We start from the raw sequence: 23,684 nt of genomic DNA on the forward strand, positions 1-23,684 counted from the left end.
AATTCAGCGCTCCGGCTGCGTAATCGTTATTGTGAGCACGAAAATATATTGTCATAGACGCGTATGAAAACACAGCTGCTTTATCACATATCACAGCTAATATCAATTTGATAAGACGATGGTTTGTTACAGCTTTACAGTTTACAGCGGTGCTTCGTACTTCGTACCTATATTCTATAATTCGTAAACGTTTAATTAATATTTAATAACCATTACGGTCAATTGAGTATTAACTGAATTGTATTATTATTCATTACTATTTTGTGTTGTAAACTGTATCTTTTATTCACGCGACATATTGACATTTATCGTTACTATTGTCATGACGCGATAGTTATCGATGGAAAAATCTGATCAGGAGACTTTGGCCACTGTCACTTTGTCGACACCGGCACTGTCGGCCTCGGCAGATGTGAATGTGAACGAACACCACACAAAAAAACAAAAATTTTACAAACGGCATTTTTTGGCTCTCTTGGAACGATGCGAATTTATTCAGCAGGTAAAATTTATCGTGCATTGCCTTAGCGTGATGTGGTCCATAACTTAAGTAAAACTGATTCCTACCACCCATACAGTTGTGCTTCAATACTATATCTTTTGTCTGTTAATTGTTTATTTATGCAATCTTTGTGTTTAAGGACAATGAACGTCTAGTACACAGGATACATCAAGTCACAAAACAGTTGAGACGAACTCGGTTGGAACGAAAGTATATATTTTTATTCTGTCAAATAGTCACTAGTCATAAATCATAACTAACTGATATGTACTTAGGTTTATTATGGATCGATTGGACACACACAAAGACAACTGGAGAGACGCTGAATTGATAATAGATCTAGGAACTGATTTACTTTTACCTGAAACAGTTAATTTAAAAGTAATACTGCTTATAACGTATGCTTTTCTATTTAATATTACTATTTTTATTTATAAAGAATCAAGGAACTGTAGAAACACCAAATGGAAAAAAGAACTTGAACATGAAATCTACTGAGAAGAAAGATCCTAATTTGCCAAAAAGACCAGCAAATCCGTTTTTTAGGTTTTGTCAAGAACAGAGACCAATTGTACTTGATCAAATCATTATGTCAGGTGAAGGAGAACCTACTAAGCAAGATCTAACAAAACGACTAGCAATAACTTGGAATACTATGGAACATAATGATAAAAAGGTATGTTAAAACAATTTTGTTTTTGTATTCATAACATTTGTTATTAATTCTATATTGTCATATCGTACCTCGGATTAATCGTTAGAACACCCAAAATAAATTGATTTTTAATGAGGCCATTCAATGTCTTCAGTGTCTGAATAATTTTTAAATATGACTAAAATTTTTACCCTTTCATTGTGTATAAAGGTATAGTTCCCTGCAACAACAAAAGGTGAAACGGCACGGCATCAAAGGGTAAAATTAAGATGTATAGTGTGTCTGGAACCATAGTTGATGTAAATACTGTAGGAAAATCATATCTTAAGACTATATACTAAGAAGACATAGTGTAAACTGTAAAGCATTCTTGTTTTTGGTTCTATTTTATAACGATTAAAGTATTTGATCATAAATATTATGATATTAATTAAAATATTTATTTTTAGGTTTATTATGATATGTATGAGAAATCTAAAGAAAAATATGCTGCAGATATGGAAGAATACACATTTAATAAATCTATAAATGCAGTTCAAGCATCTAATTTCTCATCTTCTCAGTAAAAGTTTATTTTATTATGTGTTTTTAAATTTTGTGTTCAAATTTCTATATTTGTATGTCCTATATATTATTAACGAACAATTTGTTTACAAATGTATTATTGTAATAAAACAAGTATTATTTTTTATAAATTGTTTTTCAAATCCCTCAACATTTTCATTGTTTTAATTGGATCACCAATGGTCTCAGTGACTTTTTGAACTGATTCATTTTCTACTCTCATGAATGGATTAATGAGCTTTTCTAAACCTAAATTGAAAGAAAAAAAACTATATTGAGGTAATTGTTTAAAAAACTGATTTTTACCAATAGTTGATGGGACACTTGGTACATTATTTTTTCGTTTGGTTTCAATATCCTCTAATTTAGTCAATATGTGTTGGTTGGATGGTTCAACATGTAAGCCAAACTTCAAGTTTTGAATGGCATATTCATGTCCACAAAACACAGCCTGAAATAATATTGTAGTAGTTAAAATTTTGTTATACGTGTAATGATATTAATATTAAGTTAATTTTCTTACAGTATTGTCAGGTAACTGTGATAATATTTTGATTAATGCTTCATACATTTGTGTTGCAGTACCTTCGAAAAATCTACCACAGCCTCCTAAGAATAATGTATCTCCTAAAATAAAATACAAAAAAAATAAGAAAGTCATACTACTCATAGTTATAGTCAACATCACTTTTAATTTCTGTTTTGCTTTATCAAAATACCAACTTGATCAATGATACAGTTTAAATCTTATAGTTCGTTTAAAAAAAAAAAAAAAAAGGTAACTTATATGACTAAATAAATTAAAATGGAATAAAAACAATATTGAAGAAATTTAACCAAATTGAAAAAAGGGACTATAACCAATTATTATAATAATAAATATACCTCATAGCTATAGATAAAAACACAATATATATATAAATAACCTGTAAAAACAACACCATCTTTTCCTTCATTAATGTAATAGCAAACGTGTCCAGTGGTATGACAAGGTGTGCGCAAACATTTAATATTCAATGTTCCCAATTGAAGATCTATTCCGTGTGTATCAATCATAACTGTAAGACCATCAATTCGGTCATCACCTCCAATAACAGTCAATTGATCATTAGTATTGCTGTTAATAAGTTCTTTGTTGCCACCGGCGTGATCCCTGATAACATTTGAAATTAAAATTGTATTGAATTGACATTCTAAATCATTGTAAATTAAACTCATTGAATCAAATTATTGCTTTGAAAATTAACATTGAACTTTAAACTTAAAATTAAACAATACATTTTTCAAACAACCAAACTAGGACAACAAAAAACGACCTTTTAATTAAACATAAATAATAATCACATTTGTAAAATAATATCTCAATAATAAATTTATAAAATATTTTAATTAAAAGTGAATAATTGAAAATAATAGAATAACCAAAGAATCAGTGGCGTATTTTCAATGATTTCTGCTGGGGGGGGGGGGGGTTGAATTTTAAAATCCTATCTGAGTAACACAAATTGCTATTAAGATAACCCAACTGTCTTAGATACTTATATAAGGACTAGACAGTCTATCTAGATCGTTAAATTATTAGAGAACCCGTAATAAAATATTTATTTAACATTAATTAACTTTTTTTATTTTTGTTCTGGGGGGGGGGGTTGAACCCTAGACCCCTCCCCCCGTAAATATGCCACTGCAAAGAATAAATACAACTTGAAGCTTTAAATATGTATATTATGTATTTACTATCAAACAATATTTTATTAATTAGTTGGAAAATATTTTTAAAAAACAGATGTTAATAAGTACTGTAAATATTGTTAATTAATCATTTTAGTTAGGAAGGTACTAGGTAGGTATCATAATGGACATAATGACATAATATTATACAAGGTTTAGAAAAGATTTATAATAACAGTTCTTTATTTAAATTACCAATGATGATGTGTTGTAAGTACTGTTGTTAATTTAACATTTTCTTTGCGGACCGCATCCCAAACCACATCAGGTGCTACAGGATCAACGATGGCTGCTTCTTTTGTGCTGTTATCGATTAATAGATACATAAAATTATCAGATAATGCTGGAAGTATTTGTACTTTAAATTTTCCAAACTCCTTAGTTGTGATGTTGCTGTGCATTGTGGTTAAAGACCTGTGTACTAAACAAGTGCCTGTAAATATTAACATATTTTATCATTTTAATCTTCTTATACCTAAACTATGAAATTGCTTACACAGAAATGGAGATTTCTTTATTACTGTACTTGACAATGAGGATAAGATTTTAATGAACATTACTCAAAGTTATTATAAATCATGAAAAACTGATCAAAAATTAAAATAAAATTATGGATAAAAAACAAAATTAATGATCTTACCAGTATATTTTTATTCCAAACTAGTAAACCTGTTATATTATAAATTATAATAAATAAGATACTTCTGTAAGATTAAAAAACCATAGATATTTACTCAAGTACCATATTTTATTAACTTATTAACAGTGTTTTGATTATTATAACTTTCAATGTTTCTTTACTATAGTCCACGATCTAAGACGATTTATTATAAATATTTTTTATTCTAAGACAGGCTATAGTCTATACTCTATAACCTTACATCATAATAAATAATAATTAATAATACACAACTAGTATTGGTATTATGATAAAATATTCAAACACAGAACTTTTTGATATTATTTAGAAAGATAAGTGTTATCATTGTGTTTAGTATTGAATATTGATATGGAAATAGGAAATAAGTAAAAATGGAGTAAATGGATTTAATATGAACTTTAAGGGGCCCACACACGAATACACGATGGCACGATGCCCCTTTAGAGTAGGTTTACTGCATAATTAATTATCTATCGATGTAGGTTAGATGCGGTAGCTAATAGGAATTTTTTTGCTACCAGTTTTCGACCACATCGATTTTTTTTTTACATGGTTGTTTCTAACTCAAAAACTAAATCACTGTAAATACTTGAAATTTTCACCACATATTTATATTAACGTAATTAATACATGGCTAAATTTTCAAAATATTTTGAGCTATTTATAGACGACCAGAAATTTTCAATTTTTCTGAAAATTTTTTTTCGAAGTAAATACTTGAAAATTTAATACAAAGTTCCTCATAAATTATTCCTGTAGTGATTAAAAAATTATACGAATACATAAACACAATTTTTTTTGTTAGCATTTGAAGTTCAAATATTGACAAAAATTCGTCAAAATCATAATAGCTCTTTTCAATTTATATTACAAAAATGACTAACCAATTAGGTATAATAAATGCTCATAAATTCTTATGATTCTTAACTGTAGTTTTACTGATTATAATAGATAATTTCCCTTCAAAAAATAGTCAGCAATTTTAAAAAAGCTATAAGAAAGAAAAAACACTGATCAAGCCGGTTAAATGTTATTAGTGATTGGTCGTCAATAACATATTACTTATGTTACATTTACATAATGCATAAATGTATTATGTATTTAATATAAATTATAAATAATGATTATGGAATTCATTAATTATTTATTCAAATAAGATCCTTTAACATTAATGTTTCAATTCAAAGAAACAAAATTATTAAGTACATGTTTTTATGTTTTACCAACATTTATTTTTCCAAATTTCTGTTATATTTTTATTAGTTATAAATATATTCTTATGTTAATTAATAATTTGAGATGAAAATGTTGATATACTTTCTACTATTCTTTATACAATAATACTGGTATTTTATTTTAATATTTGTTTTAAATAAATGTGAAGTAGTAACTGAATTTAAATCTTAGTAAAATTGTGTATTTATATACTAATAAAAGTAAGTATACTATCAACTTAAAATACTTCAAATTGTTTTACTAATATTTAAGTATACTGAAATAATAAGTTTGTTTAAAAATATTTTACTTATTAAAAGTTATAAATCAAGAGAAAATTTAATGGGGTTGATTTTTCACCGTGGGAAACAAAATACCAATGCATTTATATAAATCAGTTTTAATCATTTTGTATAGATTTATGGCTCAAAAATAGAATATTTAAATTTTATCACAGGATTCACAAGAAAATGTGATTGGAGGGTGGAATAATTTATTGCAGTATAGTAAGGTAGTTTCCAACAAATTATTAAATTAATTACCTATAGAAATCAACACCACAATTATTGTAGGTAATTTTAGGTCTATACTACTATAGCTGTAGGTCTAGCTACAGCTGTAAAAGGGAAAGTGTAGATGCATAATAAAGTATTATATTATTAATTGTTTTCTTATCAATACAGTTATAAATAATTTAAGTAACTATAACAATTATTAATGTTTTAATTATAAAAATGATATAATTTAAAATATTCAAGAATTATTGTTATATTTGAAATTTAATTTAAAAGGACTTCTAAAAGCATTTCATAAATACATTAAATACTTCTTGGTTTATTTAAAAAAAAAAAAAAAAGTGTAGTAATAATTTATTTTCAATTTTAGATTTACTTTTAAAAGATGTTTGACTCTAAATAAGCGTGTCGTATATTTTACAGAAATATGCGCTTAGGAAAAATATCTACAGGTAGTTTATTTTTGGGTGTAAACCAAGGGAGATCCAGAAATTTATCAAGGGGGAGGGGGGTAATATGATATTTAACGTTGAATATAACTAGTATTTTTCATAATTCATAATGTAATAAATGTGTATATAATAAGCTCAAGGGGGGGGGGTTACCCTATTACTCTCCTTTGGATCAGCCACTAATGTAAATGTATCAAATGAATATGATGTAGTTGCTATTAATAACATTCCATATAACACATTTTGAACGAATAATACAATTGTATTATTTTATATTTGATTATTTTTAAGGAATATTGTTATAATATTTTAAATTGCAGATAGCAGTCATTAAATTATAAGATAGATACCTTTAATATATTAATTATTCCTACTATAAAAAGTATTATAATTTTTGTTTTTAATGACATAATAATATACATGTCAAATGTGGGTAACAGTTAAATAATAAACAAAATCAATACTTTTAAAAATAAAATACTATATTGAAATTCTACAACTTAAATTAGTTTTAAGTGGCCAGTGATTTTATCAATAACATCAGAATTAGCTGGACCAATACCTATTACAGTAGGTGTACCCGCTTTAACTTGAGTTGCTCCAGCATCATAAACAATACAAGAAAGAACTTTGTAGGATTTTGCAACATTTGATAATTCTTCAAGACCTTTTTTACCACTGTTAATACTAACTACAATCTTCCTTTGTCCAGTCATTTGCCACATTTTTGCCATTTGAGGTTTATGTTGCATTGCTGCTTTATAACATTCAACGGAAGCATGGGAACATTGTGCTGCTATTTTACCTTTAGTCATTCCCAAATCATTTCTGACTACTAATACGAGTTTGTTGTGTACAGAAAGTGTATTTAATGATCCAGAAAGTAGCGGTCGAATGTTGCGATACCCATAAGAAACTCCTGTGCCTATCAGAAGACCAAAAACAAATGGAGTAATAAATTCATGGTTGGAAATATCAAACATTGTTTTTGTTTGCAAGTTTTTGATTTTTTTCAATACACAGTTTAAACTCTTTCACTTCAGCTTGACACTTCCTCCAATCTTTTGTTGTGGCTATGCAGTCCTGGACTTTATAGTGTAGGTGAGCACAGTTAGTTTTGTTTAGTAACTCGTCTAGTAAATCAATGTCGTCTTTTGTCTGACTGGACTCTCCCTTTGAGTGCATTTCAGTACTCACACTTGACCTAAACAAATGATCATAAATTATATTTTAACCTAAGTACTATTTTATATAATAAAAATCATGAGCTTATATTAAATACTTTACTTAAAATACCAACTTAATGATAACAGATAATTTATTTAATTTAGATCTTTATTTTACACTAGATACATATAGTTTACAACTAGATGTTTTATTGAAGTAATTCTGTTTTATTTCTTAATTTAATATGAAAAAAACAAATGGTGTCATAGACATTGACAAAACATTATCCTTTTTTAAATGTTAGTCCAGGATTTTAACATAACCTTAGGAATATTAGGTATATAATAATACATAGAGGTACTAATTCTACATATAATAACTTAATATATACACATTACAAATAGACTTACTAAAAATTTCAATTTCCAATTTTCAATAGAGTTAAAATGTGGAAATAACTAATAAGGTACTATTAGGTTCATTTTGATTATCTGCTTATTATTATGATTACAGATTAACTTAAATATTGATAATTAATATTTAAAATACACAATATTAGTACCAATATAATTTTTAAATAAATACTTTTTTACCAAATTTATAATTGTTAAGATAGACTACTGTAATCTGTACCACGGTTTAAGATATACTTAAGGTATATTTACTATACTACTTATTACTTTAGGAGGTATATCTTAAACCGTGGTCTGTACTCTTAGTTTTAAAATGATAAGTGATAAATATAACACTGATAACATTTTATTTTCATATTAAATTATGTTTTTTTGTTACCACTACCATAAACTAAAGATAAACCAAGGTAGGTATACCATATAATATATTTTTTCGTACTATTTACTCAAGGACTCGGTATTGAATATTAACAAAAATATACTATTTTTTTTAATTCTTATTTAGTAGTATCGAAAAATAATTACTTAAACTTCAATATTTAAAAAATTGGTTATTTTATAAATTTTTGTATGGTTAGAAATGTTCAGCTCTTAATATTACAAATTTAAAATGTATTCATTTATTTAAAATTAAGATTTCAATTTGTCGGTAACTTTTTTTATGCTTTGAAATACTGTTGAGTATTGTTGACTGCTGTGAGTCTTTAAAACGTTTGTTTTGGTAAGTTTTTTCCTATCTATCGATAAATAGAAGGAAATTAATGTGTTGTTAAATCGTAGAATCGGTATTATATTTGCTAGATAGTAGATACTAAAATGATTTTAAAATTCTAATTTATTTTATTTTTATGTTATACAAGCCGATATTTTTATTTTTAATTATATTATCAATAAAATTACATCAGAGAAAAATAAAAGTAGGTAATCGTTTTTTTAAATAATAATAATATAGCTATCAGGCAACAAGAATACTTTAAAAGTATTTTAAAAAATTACATTTTTCAAAAGTTGTATTTTACTTTATGTTTAAAAATTCTACATTTATTGATCAAAGTGTACATGCACCATTCACGGTGAACATTAGCTTTTCCGTATATCTGTAATGACTATTTGAGCCTGTTTAATATTATGACATTATGTGGACATTAGTATTATTTGAATTTTTAACCGAGGAAGGGGGCAACATTTTAACTGGTCTAAATAGGTAACTTAAAAAAACCTCACTCTACGCTCATGACCACGTACATACTTATATAATATTTATCAAATTTCTCTTGATATACCTTATATATTTTATAATAATTTAGATTATTGTTCTCAAATATTCATAACGAAACATTTTTTATTTATAAATATTAAGTATTTTATATTTTATATTTTATTTTAATTAAAAATATGTTAACTAACGAATTACGATTAATTAATACCCAACAAAAATATGTTTAAACTATTCATGGACTTTCATGTTTTAATTTTTGAAAATATATTCTGTACAAAAATAAAACCATATAATTTTTGTTTAAATACAAGCAATTATATGATTAAACTATATGATGATTTATGAATTTTTGATTACCAATATTAAACATTTATTTTAAATACTATTATTTATAATCAATGATATAACTGATATTATTATTGTTTTTGTACACACCATTATGACATTGTACAATGTTCTTTTTCTTTCACACAACATACACCAACTTACATGCACGTATTCATGCGTAGATAGTTTGTACATTGTTTAGTATCCAGCAAGAGAACACGGGTTACAACTTACGGCAATAATTCTACGCAAATCCACAAGACAATGTCGCCATAGTAGAACTAGTCACGGTCTCAGTAGCAGGGTAAACACAGAAGAACTGATTTTCATAAAGTTGTGGTATATTTTTCTGTTGCGCCAGGTAAATTTATAAATACGTTACATTATTTCAAATATTATTTATTGAAAGCTTATAACCAATTTATCATCGTGACAATAATTTCTAATTCCCAGATAAAAATATTTTGAAAAAACATTATAAGAATAGGTATGATTTTTCATAAATAATGGTTATACGGTAACAACTGAACACTGGCCCATCGGGCTACTTCTGAAATCAGACAAGGATCTGCTTTGTCCCCCTCCTCAAATAACGTCCCATTGAGCACGACCCGTTATGTGGATCCGGCAGTCAGCTTAAGGCTATTTTAAAATCTAGGGTTGGACAAATGTATATATGTATATATATTTGTATATATATTATATATACTGTATATACTCCTGCTTCCCTCAAACGTTGCCTCTGGGACCTAGCTGTAGGAAGGTATTTTATTTAAATATCACGGATGCTATGAATTAGTTTTAACTATCGAATTTTAAACATTTCTAGTAGGTTTTTTGAATAAAAATTAAAATATAGGTACTTATAATTTTGTTAAATTATCCGTAGTTAAATTTTCTTCTATATCAATTTTAAGAAAGATGTGTCTTGTACAATTTTTTATTTATTCACCGAGAATAAAACTAATAGTGATATACCTTCTGATATAATAGTGACATTGAACTATTTACCTACTTGTAAATAATTAGTATATTAATTCAAATACATTTTATATCGTAAAATTATTAGTTTTTATACTAGTATAAAAGGTCTTTAAATTGCCTATTTAAGACTCCTTAAAAATCGACTTTACAGTAGTTTTCGATGAATTACCTATAAGTAATAAAAAATAACACTGATTAATTCAGGACTCGGATTTTAAAGCATATGCTTCTTTTTTACATATGAGATAGAAATCTAATTTTTATATATAAATTCGTTTCACGTCATTCTAATTCCAAATAAACCAATTTATTTTTGCTTTTTTTTATATAAATGCTTTTTTCACTTATTTCAACTGTTGCATTTTTATATGTTTATTATGCTACCATAGTTAAAAAAATTGAATTAATAAGAAACGTAAAAACCCAGAATGCGTTTTTGGTATTGGATTATTATTGTTTTCGTTATCTACTTGTTTATTAAATGTATTACACGTATAGCAATAATCGATCTGCAAATTATAGCAAGCAGTATCTGCCTATACGGTTAGTATGCTTATAACATCGATATCGACCATTTTAAAATTTAAGATTTAGTGTTGTAATTTTGAAACTTCTTGTATGAAGTGTGCACTGTATATGTATAAAACTATTTCGTCAGACAATATAGAGTCAATTTCATTATTGAAAATCTAGAGAAGTACATGGTAATTAATTCTTTTTTTTAATATAAATTAATTTTTCAAATTTTTTTATTCATTTTTATTACTAGTTTGTGTTAATTTTTAGTCATGTTTTTTTTTGCTTTATTAAAAATATATAGATTTATTTTTTGTTTTTGTTTTTTTAAAACAATCGTGTGCTTTTAAGACTGAACGAAGTGATGAATGTATTGATTTTGCAATGATGTGTGTTTGTTTGTTTGTTTTTTTCTTAATGCTTCAATTTCAAACATCGGGGGTGATTTTCTATGGAAAAGTGAATATTATTGGTGAAGTATAGAAGTCAAAAGTAAACATTTTTTTCCAACAGTTAAGGTTAGGTTAGATTAGTTTTTTATATGGTTGTAACTCAAAAACTAATCACTGTAAAGACTTGAAATTTTCATGTTTATATTATAGTATATCTTTATTCAATTAAATTTTTAAAAAATTTTGACTTTTTTGAGTTATTTTTATAGACAACTGAAATTTTAGTTTTTAGTTTAAGTACCTTTTTTTTTTTTTGAAGTGTCAATAAAGTAAATATATGATAATAAATATATACAAGCGTAGTTAAAAAAAAAAATGAAAAATTGTGACTAGCGTTTATGGTTAAAATAATTAAAATCATGAAAATTTACAAGTAATTTTGTAGTAGAAAAATCATAACATTTTTTGTGTTTATATCTAAGGTTAAAACACACTAATCAACACTAAGTTTTCCATAAATTTTTCTTCAAATGGCTCTAGAGAAAACTCAAAATATCATTTTAGAAAAATCGTATGTGGGTAGGTAAGTGCGTTTGAATTTTAAATTTTTACAAAATTGCGTAACGATAGCGATTTATTCTCAAACGATTCTCAATATTTGTTATTATTTAAAAAGTTTAAGCTGTAGTGTAGATACTTGAAAATTTCACTAATTATTTAGATTGACATTTCAATACATAGGCACTTTTTTTTTTTTTATTAGCATTTGAAGTTCAAATATTGATAACAATTCATCAAAATCATGAATATTTGCAAATTATTTTGTAGGTATAATTTAAAACAACTTTTGTACGAGTAGCTAAGAGTTGAAAATTTAATATAATATTTTCTAGAAGTTTGGCTTATAATAATTATAAAAGAACCTAAATTGTTGCGTATTCAGGTTAACCTAACCTAACCTAAGCTTTTTCACCAACCACGGGAAATTATATCCTAGGCTGACAAATTATCTCTTTTCAGAATCGTTTTTCGTATACAATGATACCTATCATTGGATTCAAATTTAATAAAACCATTATAGTGATCTACTATACAGCAGAACGTTGTACTCATACTTGACCACTCTTATTAGTTGCTTATTATGCTTTAAAACCCGAGCCCTACTGATTACCATCAGAAACGTCTACTGTCTTCAGTAAAAGTTTTTTTTGTTAAACGTTAATTAATAATAAGTTCTTACACGAGATTGATGTAGGACAAAACTATACATGCGTAATTTCCCATGTGCGTAAAAATTCAGTTAGGAAAAATCTCTATGTCCATCACTGCAGTGTAATACTATAATACTACTTGATAATACTATTATTATAAGTACTTAAGTTTTAAATGCATAATATAATATATATAATATTTATTTACCTATAATTATTATGATATTTAAATGTGTATTATAATAATTCGAATAAATGCTAGAAAAAATATACGGTCTTATTACGTTCATAACATGTAACCTGTAATACCTATAAGATATAGGTAGGTGCAATGGGACATTTTTTGATATGATATTCAACGACAATTACAGCAATATATGCAGGGTAGAAATGCATTTATGTATATGTCATATACATATTATGTAATTTATTCATGTATTATAATAAGCACTATGTTCCAAGGTTTATTTGTTATAATATGAAATATACATAATGCATTATATTAATGATTTAATATGTCCATATAAAATGCAGTTTTAAATTTTAACAATGTAAATAATATCGCTTTTCTTAAGTCTGTATACCTATTGAGTATCGACATTTTTACTTTGTTTTTTTTAAAAATAGTGTTTATTACTTTTAAGTTTTAAACTAAACTTTCATCGATGTCTCATTTATTTTCCAATAAATAGAAATTCGGTTACAAAAGTATTGTAAACTAGGAAAATAATGTAGAAAAACGAGATTTGTTTATATTTTGTAGGTATGTATGTATCTCACTATAATCATAAAACTTTTCCAAATCTTTTATTTACCTGTATAAACAAATTTAATTTTATAATTTATTAATATTATGATTAATAAAAAACATTTATTATCTATATAAATGTATTCTGATTTATTCAAGAGCTTAAATGTGGGTATTTATCGTACACATATTATTGTAAATTATTTGATTCTTCAATTTCTTATAATATGTAATATAAAGGGTGATTCTCTAAGTATACTTATCTAAAATTTTCCTTTAATAGTGAATTAATTAAAATTCTGAAAGAATAATAAATATTAATATTTAACAATTACAAAACATAGATTTTGAATAATTTATTTAATGAAAAAAAGAAGATAAAAGAGGATTATTAATATAACTACTGAACCATCCTGTACAGATAAATTGGTATTTCCGCAATACCACTGACCATTGGTGTAAAAAATTGATCTTTATTTTTTAAATATTTTCTGGGATACATGATTAATTTTATAAAAATAAAATAACTTATAGGTCTACACACTAGATCCACTAGTACCCACATTAAAAACTAATATTTAAAATATTTGAAGAATTTAAATTAGTTTTGGGTAGGTATCTAGTTTAACTTTCAAAAAACGATATAATTGAAGAATGATTTAATCTGTGAATTATTTGATATTATGATTATCATTGACCATTATTAAATTGTAGTATCATATAGTATTATAGTGAAACTATTGCTGATAGAAAAAGGCGGATAATCGGAAAATACGGTCGTTCTGGACGAATGCCACTATTTAATTCTTTACTGTGCATTACAATTATTACCTAATAATTCTAAAAAAAAGAAATTGTACTGATAAATGTAAAATAATTTCATTACCAACACTAAAAATCTAAATATATATTAAGTTATAAATTAAATTGAGTATCAGTAACTGAATATTTAGATATACATTTTTATTTAGATCTATCATTTCAATTGTATCATAAAAATCAAATTAATAATTTTTCTAAATGTTAGGTTTCATTAATAGAATAATAGAAGTTTAAAATAAAATTTAATACTTAAAAACTTTATATTACTATCTTATTCGACCAACCCTGGATTGTGGTATGTATAATTTAGTCTTAAAACTTATCTAATTATCTAAAGGATCTAGAGTTAATCCATTACAAATTTCCAAAAAGAATAGTTCATATACAATGTGCATCCAGTAATTTCTACGAAAAGATTCTAAAATAAATATATTGATTTAGACCCACTAAGCCTAAACAATAACTTTCTGATATTTTTAATTTATGAACTACTATATAGTTATGTTGATTTTCCACATAAGTTACCTAATTTACTTTAATAGGAACCGGCCTATATTTTAATATTTTACTAGAACCAATGATGTATTTGTTATTTCTAGCTGTCCTAAAAACTTGATATAGTTTCTTTTTTTTGTAGGTAATAACACATCCAGCACTATATCTTTTTTTGATTCTAACCACAATAAATTAATTTAATGTTGCATTAACGCTAAGAAATAATAATTTACTGTGATTTAATTTAATAGGTAGGTACTATTTTCATTGTTTAGTATTATAAAATATATGTATTATTTAGATTGTTATGAATTTAAATTGAGTATTAAACAGATAATACTTATAGTAAGATTACCTATCTAAATACTTATACATCATTGTTAATTGTAATTAATAATTATCAATAGTATTTAAATTAAATTTTTTTATTTAAATGGTTTTAGCTTTTTACATTAATAAATAATAATAATGATGTTGAAAGTAGCAAAATATACTAAAACTAGTAGTAAGTTAATTACTATGGTTAATTATATAATATTTTTACTTACTGTATAATACGAATTGACAATTAATGAACACTTCTAAATAATATATGATTTTTTTGGGAACAAATTTACAAACTAAATTTTTGAACAGTCAACAGTGCCACAGTGGACATATTTTTGCGACCTAAGGTGTTCGGTATTTAGTAATTTCACTGTATAAATATTTGTATTATTAAATTATAAAATATCCTTAGAAATAGTGGCTTATACCAATGACACCGTCCCTGCTCAAAATTACTTTTCATTTGTAATGATTTATCATAGAATTTAAATTTAATTTATATAAGAGTGACTTAATTAATGTATACGTACACTTGAAACCTATATTATGTATTATCAGAGTAATTTCAAAGTGTTTTTTTTATTATTATTATTTACATTTTCTTAAAATGTAATTTGTATGATAAATCGTACACCATGAATTGTTTTTAGAACAATAATGTATATTTTTTATTATAAAGATAATTTATTATTATTTTTAAGTATCTATCTACATTTAAAATATGTATAAAGCATACAATATTTAAAAAGAGACAATTCATTTAGGTATCCCATAGGGAAAATTATTAACTATACTTAATCATAATTATATGGTCAGAGATATAAAAAAATTAATTAAATAGTCATAGTAGTATAGACGTATAGTACAACATATATACATAATTATATAAAATAAGTGATTTTATAGTTATTATATACATATAATATTATAAATTATTGTATTATTTATCATATAAAAAAATTAACAACATTTAAATACATCTAAATAATTAATACTTTCACACTTCAAAATCAAATTTTACATCAGTTATATGATCGTATTTGATTAAAAAATTGATTCATTTGTATCTTTAGAAAGAAAAATAATAAATGTTTATTTTTATAAAAAAGCTTAGTCATTAGCCTTGACATGTTTTCTTTTTTTAAATAACTCAAGAATTATAACTTATAAATATATATATTTGTGTTTAAAAATAATTTATACATTTTGTATGAACATTGTTATTATACTATTAACAATACAATTTTACTTAATAGTATGTAAAATATGGTTGTTTCAGTTGTTTGGTTATGTTATATAAGTTCATGATATTTCAAAAATGACGAGGATAAACCATGCGTTATTGGTTGCTAGTTTATATATCATATTGTATGACTTTTTATCTTTATGCAATATTCTATTCAATAAGTTATCTAAAATATATTATTGAATTAACTTAAATGTATTTATTTATTGTCTACACAGTATATTAGTGTATAGGTAATATATGTATATATTTAAATTACAAAACTATATCTTTTTAAATATAGGTTAGTATAAGGCCGTAACTGGAAATTAATTCCGGGGGGGGGGGAGGTTAAGCTAAAAAAAATTGTGTTCTAATTTTATTATAATATTTTATAGGTAATTTAATATAGTATAAAATTCATTTCAACATTTTTTTTGGGGGGGGGATGAACCCTTAAACCTCCCCCCAGGTACGGTTGTAATATTAAGACTTAAGAGGCTCTGCAAATAGTAACGTAGATTGATTTTTATGATACTGTATAAATAAATGAAATTAAAGTAAGATAATATACAAGTCTAACCTAAGCTAAACCTAATCTATACAACTATACATAGTTAATATTTACTATGTAAGTTAAGGTACTTTAAAAGGATATACTTATACGATAGAATATTGTACAAAGAAATTACAGGTTTTCATATCAAATTTATTACTAAGAATATGTTTTAAGTTTTTATCCTAATAAGTAATACAAAGTATAAAATCTGTTTATTTTTGATTTAAGTAAATTAATTGAATGTATTAAAACAATCTTAAAGATATAAATTATTGACTATTGTCATCATGAATCAACTATTGAATTACGTCCTCAGACGTGACAATGACGTGGAAGTATTTTCCTAAAAGAAATCGAACCGCAATAGAGTAATTAATGCTATTCGGATGAGACCGATGATTGAGGACATGAAAACTCAATTCGGTCCCAAGTGTATATTGTAGACAGTCGATCGTAGTGACCGATAACGCGTGCTTTATCCTCGTCGTGCTCATAGTTAAAGCATAGACTACATAGTATTTTTCCGCTGTTAGCTGTATAATATAAAGTATCAAAACATATACCTATTATTCTTTAATACTGTAAGTTTCAAAATTCAATAAAATTCCTTTTTATAAGTAGCACGCTCGTATTACACGAACGAAAGAAATTTTTAGTATTATATTTAACAATTATTATTATTATTTATAATTTATATTTTTTCAAATATATATAAACCTAACCTAACCTAATCTATATAGTGGGCTTTATTTTAATAATACCAATTGAATATAATAAAGTATAATTTATGTATATACATATTTATTAGTAGTATAGGGAGAAAAAAATAACCTTTGTACAATAAATGTTAAAGTATTTATAATGTTCTAAAAAGTGCATTATACTGTATGAAACAATAGTATTGGATGAAATTCAAGCCTTCAAAGTTCAAAGAACTATGTTTGTGAGGTTCGTTATATAGCTATATGGATTTTAATAAAACTTATAAATCTACATATTTAAATATTTGACACATTTTATTTCAAAACTTATTTTAATTAATAATTTACATTGTATCATAAAACTCAATTTTCTTTCCAATTTTGATAATAGTGCTCTATTACTAAATAATATTTCTTTAATTTTTCATGTTTTTCTGTTTGGCATTACAAGTGATTATGAGATCAGTAATATTATAGATCTGTACTATAGTATCTGTAATATAGTTCTATTCTTTATATCTTGTAAATGCTGTACTCATTTATTACTATACTTTGTAGAGTATAGTAAGTTGTTAGTTGTATTAGTTTAACATGGAAAATTTTTGTATGAAAGGGGCAAACTAATTTTTATGTAGGTATAACTAAATATAACATTTTATTAATTTAACGTAATCATCTTATTACGGATAGGAAAATAGACCATTAATATATATATATTACCTATACTTTAATTTTAGAAGTTCACGCGTGTTAACCACCATAGAAATTTCAATAATATTTTATTATACATCATGAAAAACTAACTTAAGTTTTTCATAAACTGGGTTTATGATTTTATAATATGTACCTATTTACTATTTATTGATTATTCTAAAATAAAGATATTTAGTTTTTATTTTATTTAATTCTCACAATATTAATTGTTTGTATATTTATTTATTTTTGTACGATGAATGTAAAACAAAAATATCATTTAATTATATTAGAACCCATCGAATTTCACTATATTATGCTAATTGAAATCTAATTCACTATTTTTTTTCAATTGAAATCTAACAAAAACCTTGAATATTTAACTGTACCTAAGTACCACACTATTATTTAGCCTTATTATATGTAAAATATAAAACATTCCTGTAGTTTTTGTATGATTTTTGTCTCCTGTGCACTTCTACTAGTTCATGGAAATTCACAATCCCTAGTTCTAGTTTAAATGAAATTGCACATGGCAAATTCCGTAAGAGAGGTTGGCTGGCAATTCATAAGTTGCTGTCAAATTTTTAAATACTGCTCTACCACTGGACCTAACGCACAATTACAATACATAATAATAATAATATAAATATAACGTTTCGTTTTTTTAAGTGGTGGCGCAAGTCACTCTTCCCTACTCGCGAACAGGATGACGTTACGCCGCAACCGCCGCCACCGCCGAGACACGCGGAGACCGAAACAAACGAACACGCGTTCGCCACCGGGTCGTGTTACACGCACGGCATCAGTCGCGGACCGCTTACCGTTCAAGATAGTGGCGGCGCTCTCCTACGATTGGGATTGTGTCCGCTCAAGTGCGCGGTGATTGCGTATATAACAGCTCTGCGGCTACAGTGTTATTCGTATCTGATTGGTGCAGTATAACTGAAATAAATAATATTATTTTAGTTATAATTATTGTATACAGTTTTCGTTTCTTCAACCACGCAACATTTGTGATGATAATATTATTATAACAATATACCTATTATATTGATATACCACTTTAATCGTGCCCTACCAGAACCGCGATATATGCGTGTTATATTATGTTTTTCCTAAACGCGTAAATCTTGACGTCGTTTTTTATCCATCATCACAGAATGCACTACCGTCATCGGTGATGCATCATTGTTATTATTATATTGCTATGCGCGACACGCATTCATCGTGATTATTGTCATAAATTTTTTGACTCCAAAAGAAATAAATAACATTAAAAAACGATAATAAACAAAAATTGTATAGATATCAACAGGTGTATCAACTCGGTATCCCGCGTTAAAAACGCTTGTCGTCAACGATGCCACCACAGCTTTCAACAAAAAACAATAAATTGTTCCTAGTCAAACGGCGTTCACGTGTGTACGCGGACTGACATAATCAAGAACGTACAACCGTCTGCCACTACTGCAGGTAATTAACATTATATTATAATACTATAAACACGATATTCAAATAGTGATCTAAATATATAGAGGTACATATACATATAATATTTATAGTATATACAGAGTATAAGTATTTACTAAATATCCTCACTATCGCATGATATTTTTTTTCAAAACTCCATTTATTTAAATGTTTAGGTAACCCTTTATTTGACTAAATGTTTTCAAATTTATTAGGACTTTAGGAGTTCTGCGATGATATAAACATAATTTTGCTTAAATGTTAACCATCTTTTTTGTACTATAAATTGTCAAGTTCATGCATTTTTTGAAATTTTGAATTTATACTTAAGTCGCAATTTTAATGAATAGCTTCTGAGTTGTTACTTATTACATTTTGTGAACTAATAATAGTTACTAATAATAATAATAGTTGTTACGATACTGTACAGGGGTTTGAGATTTTATTGCTACACACAAAGCCAAAATATAAAATTTGTAAACTATTTTCAATAACATTTTAATATAATATCGACCTATTCAGAATGCATTTTGTTTATAGAAAATATAATTGTAGTCGACGTTATTTTAAAAATATTTTCACAGTAGTACAATATTAATTAAATCACTTTTTGGTAGAAGATCAAATATTACTAAGATTGATACAATATAATAATATTATAATATTTTTTTAATAATAACTTTACTTAAATATTAATTATACATAAATAAAATTATCCAAACACCGTTTTTGTAATAATTATATTCTCACATGATAAATGTTTATTTACGATAAAAATAGAATGCTTTACATAAATTATTATTTACAATAATATATTATAATAAATATTAAATGTGTATAACGGCGACCGCAAAAGTGTTTGTATTATAGTGTGATTTATCAAGTATGATCACCATATTGTCCTTTAATATTGCATTTATTAAAATTTTGAATTTTAATATGTTTAAGTATTCTTAAAAATATATTTTTAAATTCTTAAAATGTTTTTTCATGTTATATGATTCAAAAATATTTTAATAATAATCCGTGTATAATAATAATAATAATAATAATATAATATTATAATATGTATATTTAATATTTTTAATTGTAGTTTTAAAACTAAAACTAAATTTTTTTATTTATTTAAATAAGACAACAAAACGTTATTTTATGATTATACTAATTAAAAATCAAATCAAATACATTGTAATTGAAAATTTTATTTTTAAACAGGATAGAACTTAATTAGGTTAGGTATTTTGATTAGTATTTTGGAATATGATAATTTGAAAATTAAATATCAATGTATTAATACTTAATTATTTGTTAAAAATATCTTAAGTGTAATAAATTATATACTAAAATATCTATTACATTTATTTTATATTTAATGTAGAATTGTTATTAATGATTACTATCTTTAATACGTGAAGTTTAATTACTTAAAAATTAATCGTTTGATTTTCGATTCACATGCATCAACATTTTTATTAAAATCACGTACTTAATAATTTTTAGTTAAAAAAAGTAGTTCACGTTTAAAAAATAAAGTTTGTATTGTATATCAAGGTATTCTTTGTTTGGTATGAAAATTTTAAGTATATCTAATATAGGTACTAAAAATACTGAAAATCAGAATTTGAATGTAGTAAGAAAGTATGATGGGTGACTAAATATGTTTGGTAAATTATACTGTAATACAAAAATTTTGCAGGTCATTATACATTATTTATTACAATATATTATTGTAAATAATAATGAAATGTGAGGAGTTATTTTTTAATCTTAATCCTTAGATGCATTTTTTTTATCGCTAAATGTCGCTGTGTGAACAGTACAGAGGTACGATTGGTAGGTGATCTTTAAGCTGTCTGTTTTTTTCTTTTCATTATCTTATCGCGCTGTTGAAAAAAAAAACAAAAAAAATATAATATATTATGTGGGTATAATGGGTACCTATTATATTATATTGTACTGTTTTTCTAAAAATGTAACGGATTTGTGAAATTGCGTTTATTTGTACCCAAAATATAATATTATATTATATTTACTGTATGAAATAAATATTTTAAATTGTTTTTAAAATCTAATCATTTGAAATAGTACTAACGTAGTATAATTGATATACGATATAATATACCAATCATGATATTTATAAGTGAAAATTACGGGAAATGAATACTATTATTGTCATATTATGTAGAAGATAAGTTCTTATAATTTGCTATACCTATTTCGTTTATTATGTAGGTACTAGGTAGATTGTTGGTGTAAAGTTCTATTGACTATTATAGTACTATATATTTTAAATATTTTATTACAAATTGTAAATTCATTCTTCTCTCACATATACTTGTTCACTAAGTCCATTATTATCTTGAAGATTAATGTTTATGGTTTGTTAGGTTTGGAGGATATTAGATTTAATTAAATTAATAAGCTAATTTGACCAATAATAGTTTAACAAATAACAATAACAATAATTCAATATACAATTTATAACTCATGTTTTACTAATTTTAATAAAATTGCTTTAATCTGTCTAACATTTTTGTGAATTCCGTTTGTGTGACGTACTGAGGTATCATGTATATTCTTATTTCTTAAATATAGTTATACTTCAACTGCAGGGATAAGAATTTTGAATATTTTTTGTGCACATAGACATCATGTTTTAAATTTAAAAAATGTAGATTGTTATGCATTTTTAATTGGTAGTCAACGGTACTGGTATATTTTAATTTCATTGTTTTCTTCAAAATGACAATAGATTTTTTTGGTATGATTCTAATTAAAATAATGGAGTTGTTGATGAGAATATACTGCCTTAGTTTTTAGATAATATAATATAATTTTTGAAACCATGATGAATAGTACACGATTTTAATAAATCGTTGGTTGAGTTTAAAATATTACATACATTTAATATATTGTTTACCAATATTTATATTTAATTTATTTAAGCCTGTATACATATTTACATTTCATATATTTAATTTAACGTTTCTTGTTTGAACTTCACATTATAGGCTAATCTCTGCTAACACTAAATCCTAATATAATAATATTATATTATATTTTTGAACTAACATAGTTTGGATCATAGTCTACAGATATTGATAAAGTTTATTTTAGACATAAATTTGAGCTGGATTTAAGTAAATTGAATACAATTTAGTGGTCCAAATTGTACTATTCATTATCTATTTGACTACTGTCTACTTATATATTAATTTAAACTTCATTCAACCTTATGTTAAAGCGATGTTTTAAATATTTAAAACCATAGCACGAATGTGTTATATTATAATAAATATAGGTACTGCGTATTAAAATATAATCATATAACTTTGTTATTAATTTTTACATTTGTTTTTGGACTTTTCATTATTTATAAATACCTACATTTATAAACGTAAATTGGCATTAGACAAATTATCAATCTTAATTGAATTAAGTTCTATATAAAGTTTAAATTGAAAACACAAATTTTGGTTGTATTATTGTTAATATAAATATTTTAAATAAAAAATTATCTTATTATTCTGACAATAATATAGGTCGTATTTCAATATTTTATAGTAGGTAATAATAAAATTAAACACCACGAGTAGATTAGGTTAATAATTGAACAAAAATGAATTTTATACTGTAGGCAATAAAAATTTTCATACGGAGAGATTAAAATGAAATAAGTATCTTTACCTATATTGTTTATTAACTCAAGTGCATAAAACACATCGTTATTTTTTTGTCCAATCGAGTTTTGTATAACATATTATATGCATCGTACTTTTTTTCACAAATAAGACTATGATTATAGATTTATCAGGTTTTGTTATAAGTCATTAAAGATATATTTTAATAACATATCAATTTATAATAATTATTTGCATACGTTGTTGAAATAATAATAAAAGAACATAAATTAAAATATATTAAAATCTACACAAAAACTAATTGTTATAATAATATATAATATTATAGGTACACTTTACACTGTATAGTTTTGTGATTTAGACTTTGAACCAAGTAATGAATGTATTGAATTTACAATGATGTGTTTTTTTTGTATGTGTACAGCAATACTTATCCAAATAATGCTTCAATTTCAAACTTCAGGGGTGGTACCGCT

General features: G+C 24.9%; 5 protein-coding genes across 13 annotated transcripts in view; 2 read left to right on the top strand and 3 right to left on the bottom strand.

Annotated features, from left to right (window-relative positions):
• Positions 1–13: 13 nt before the first annotated feature.
• Positions 14–1,852, top strand: LOC114121253 (uncharacterized). Of its 2 annotated transcripts, none has more exons than XM_027983501.2 (5): positions 14–502; positions 642–712; positions 778–883; positions 942–1,178; positions 1,607–1,852. In XM_027983501.2, exons 1-5 carry the CDS (start codon positions 341–343, stop codon positions 1,721–1,723), a joined length of 693 nt encoding a protein of 230 aa, XP_027839302.2. In that variant the 5' UTR covers positions 14–340; the 3' UTR covers positions 1,724–1,852. The 2 variants fall into 2 exon arrangements, with proteins under 2 accessions (XP_027839302.2, XP_050060444.1); XM_050204487.1 differs by having other exon boundaries at positions 778–871.
• On the bottom strand, positions 1,714–4,360 carry LOC114121252 (hydroxyacylglutathione hydrolase, mitochondrial). 6 transcript variants are annotated; one of them, XM_050204484.1, is made up of 7 exons: positions 4,093–4,360; positions 3,949–4,038; positions 3,648–3,885; positions 2,648–2,874; positions 2,245–2,348; positions 2,028–2,172; positions 1,714–1,970 (listed from the first exon to the last, which is right to left on the bottom strand). In XM_050204484.1, the coding sequence occupies exons 2-7, from the start codon at positions 4,007–4,009 to the stop codon at positions 1,846–1,848; spliced, it is 900 nt and encodes a 299-aa protein (XP_050060441.1). In that variant the 5' UTR covers positions 4,010–4,038; positions 4,093–4,360; the 3' UTR covers positions 1,714–1,845. The 6 variants fall into 6 exon arrangements, with proteins under 6 accessions (XP_050060441.1, XP_050060443.1, XP_027839301.1 ...); XM_050204486.1 differs by having other exon boundaries at positions 3,949–3,972; positions 4,093–4,357; XM_027983500.2 differs by lacking the exon at positions 3,949–4,038 and having other exon boundaries at positions 3,648–3,873; positions 4,093–4,357.
• A 2,396-nt stretch (positions 4,361–6,756) lies between these two features.
• Positions 6,757–7,278, bottom strand: LOC114121210 (peptidyl-tRNA hydrolase 2, mitochondrial-like). The gene has a single exon (XM_027983438.2). The coding sequence runs from the start codon at positions 7,276–7,278 to the stop codon at positions 6,796–6,798; it is 483 nt and encodes a 160-aa protein (XP_027839239.2). The 3' UTR covers positions 6,757–6,795.
• Positions 7,271–9,680, bottom strand: LOC114121211 (cytochrome c oxidase assembly factor 4 homolog, mitochondrial). Of its 2 annotated transcripts, none has more exons than XM_050202685.1 (2): positions 9,656–9,680; positions 7,271–7,499 (listed from the first exon to the last, which is right to left on the bottom strand). In XM_050202685.1, the coding sequence occupies exon 2, from the start codon at positions 7,478–7,480 to the stop codon at positions 7,271–7,273; it is 210 nt and encodes a 69-aa protein (XP_050058642.1). In that variant the 5' UTR covers positions 7,481–7,499; positions 9,656–9,680. The 2 variants fall into 2 exon arrangements, with proteins under 2 accessions (XP_050058642.1, XP_027839240.1); XM_027983439.2 differs by lacking the exon at positions 9,656–9,680 and adding an exon at positions 7,873–8,148.
• Positions 9,658–23,684, top strand: part of LOC114121224 (extracellular serine/threonine protein CG31145) — a 75,884-nt gene continuing 61,857 nt past the window's right edge. For both annotated transcript variants that reach the window (XM_050202682.1, XM_050202684.1), the window contains exons 1-2: positions 9,658–9,782; positions 18,767–19,570. The gene's annotated coding sequence lies outside the window, so the exon portion shown is untranslated. The remainder of the gene's footprint in view (positions 9,783–18,766; positions 19,571–23,684) is intronic.

The sequence above is a fragment of the Aphis gossypii genome, chromosome 3 (genome assembly GCF_020184175.1).
Source record: "Aphis gossypii isolate Hap1 chromosome 3, ASM2018417v2, whole genome shotgun sequence".
NCBI lineage: Eukaryota > Metazoa > Arthropoda > Insecta > Hemiptera > Aphididae > Aphis > Aphis gossypii.

Coding starts and splice junctions, on each gene's coding strand:
- LOC114121253 (XM_027983501.2), top strand. CDS start 341: ATGGAAAAATCTGATCAGGAGACTTTGGCCACTGTCACTTTGTCGACA. Junction 713..777: donor CGAACTCGGTTGGAACGAAA/GTATATATTTTT, acceptor ATATGTACTTAG/GTTTATTATGGATCGATTGG. Junction 884..941: donor CTGAAACAGTTAATTTAAAA/GTAATACTGCTT, acceptor TTATTTATAAAG/AATCAAGGAACTGTAGAAAC.
- LOC114121252 (XM_050204483.1), bottom strand. CDS start 4,009: ATGTTCATTAAAATCTTATCCTCATTGTCAAGTACAGTAATAAAGAAA. Junction 3,874..3,927: donor TAAGCAATTTCATAGTTTAG/GTATAAGAAGAT, acceptor GCACTTGTTTAG/TACACAGGTCTTTAACCACA. Junction 2,875..3,647: donor CTTACAACACATCATCATTG/GTAATTTAAATA, acceptor AAATGTTATCAG/GGATCACGCCGGTGGCAACA.
- LOC114121210 (XM_027983438.2), bottom strand. CDS start 7,278: ATGTTTGATATTTCCAACCATGAATTTATTACTCCATTTGTTTTTGGT.
- LOC114121211 (XM_050202685.1), bottom strand. CDS start 7,480: ATGCACTCAAAGGGAGAGTCCAGTCAGACAAAAGACGACATTGATTTA.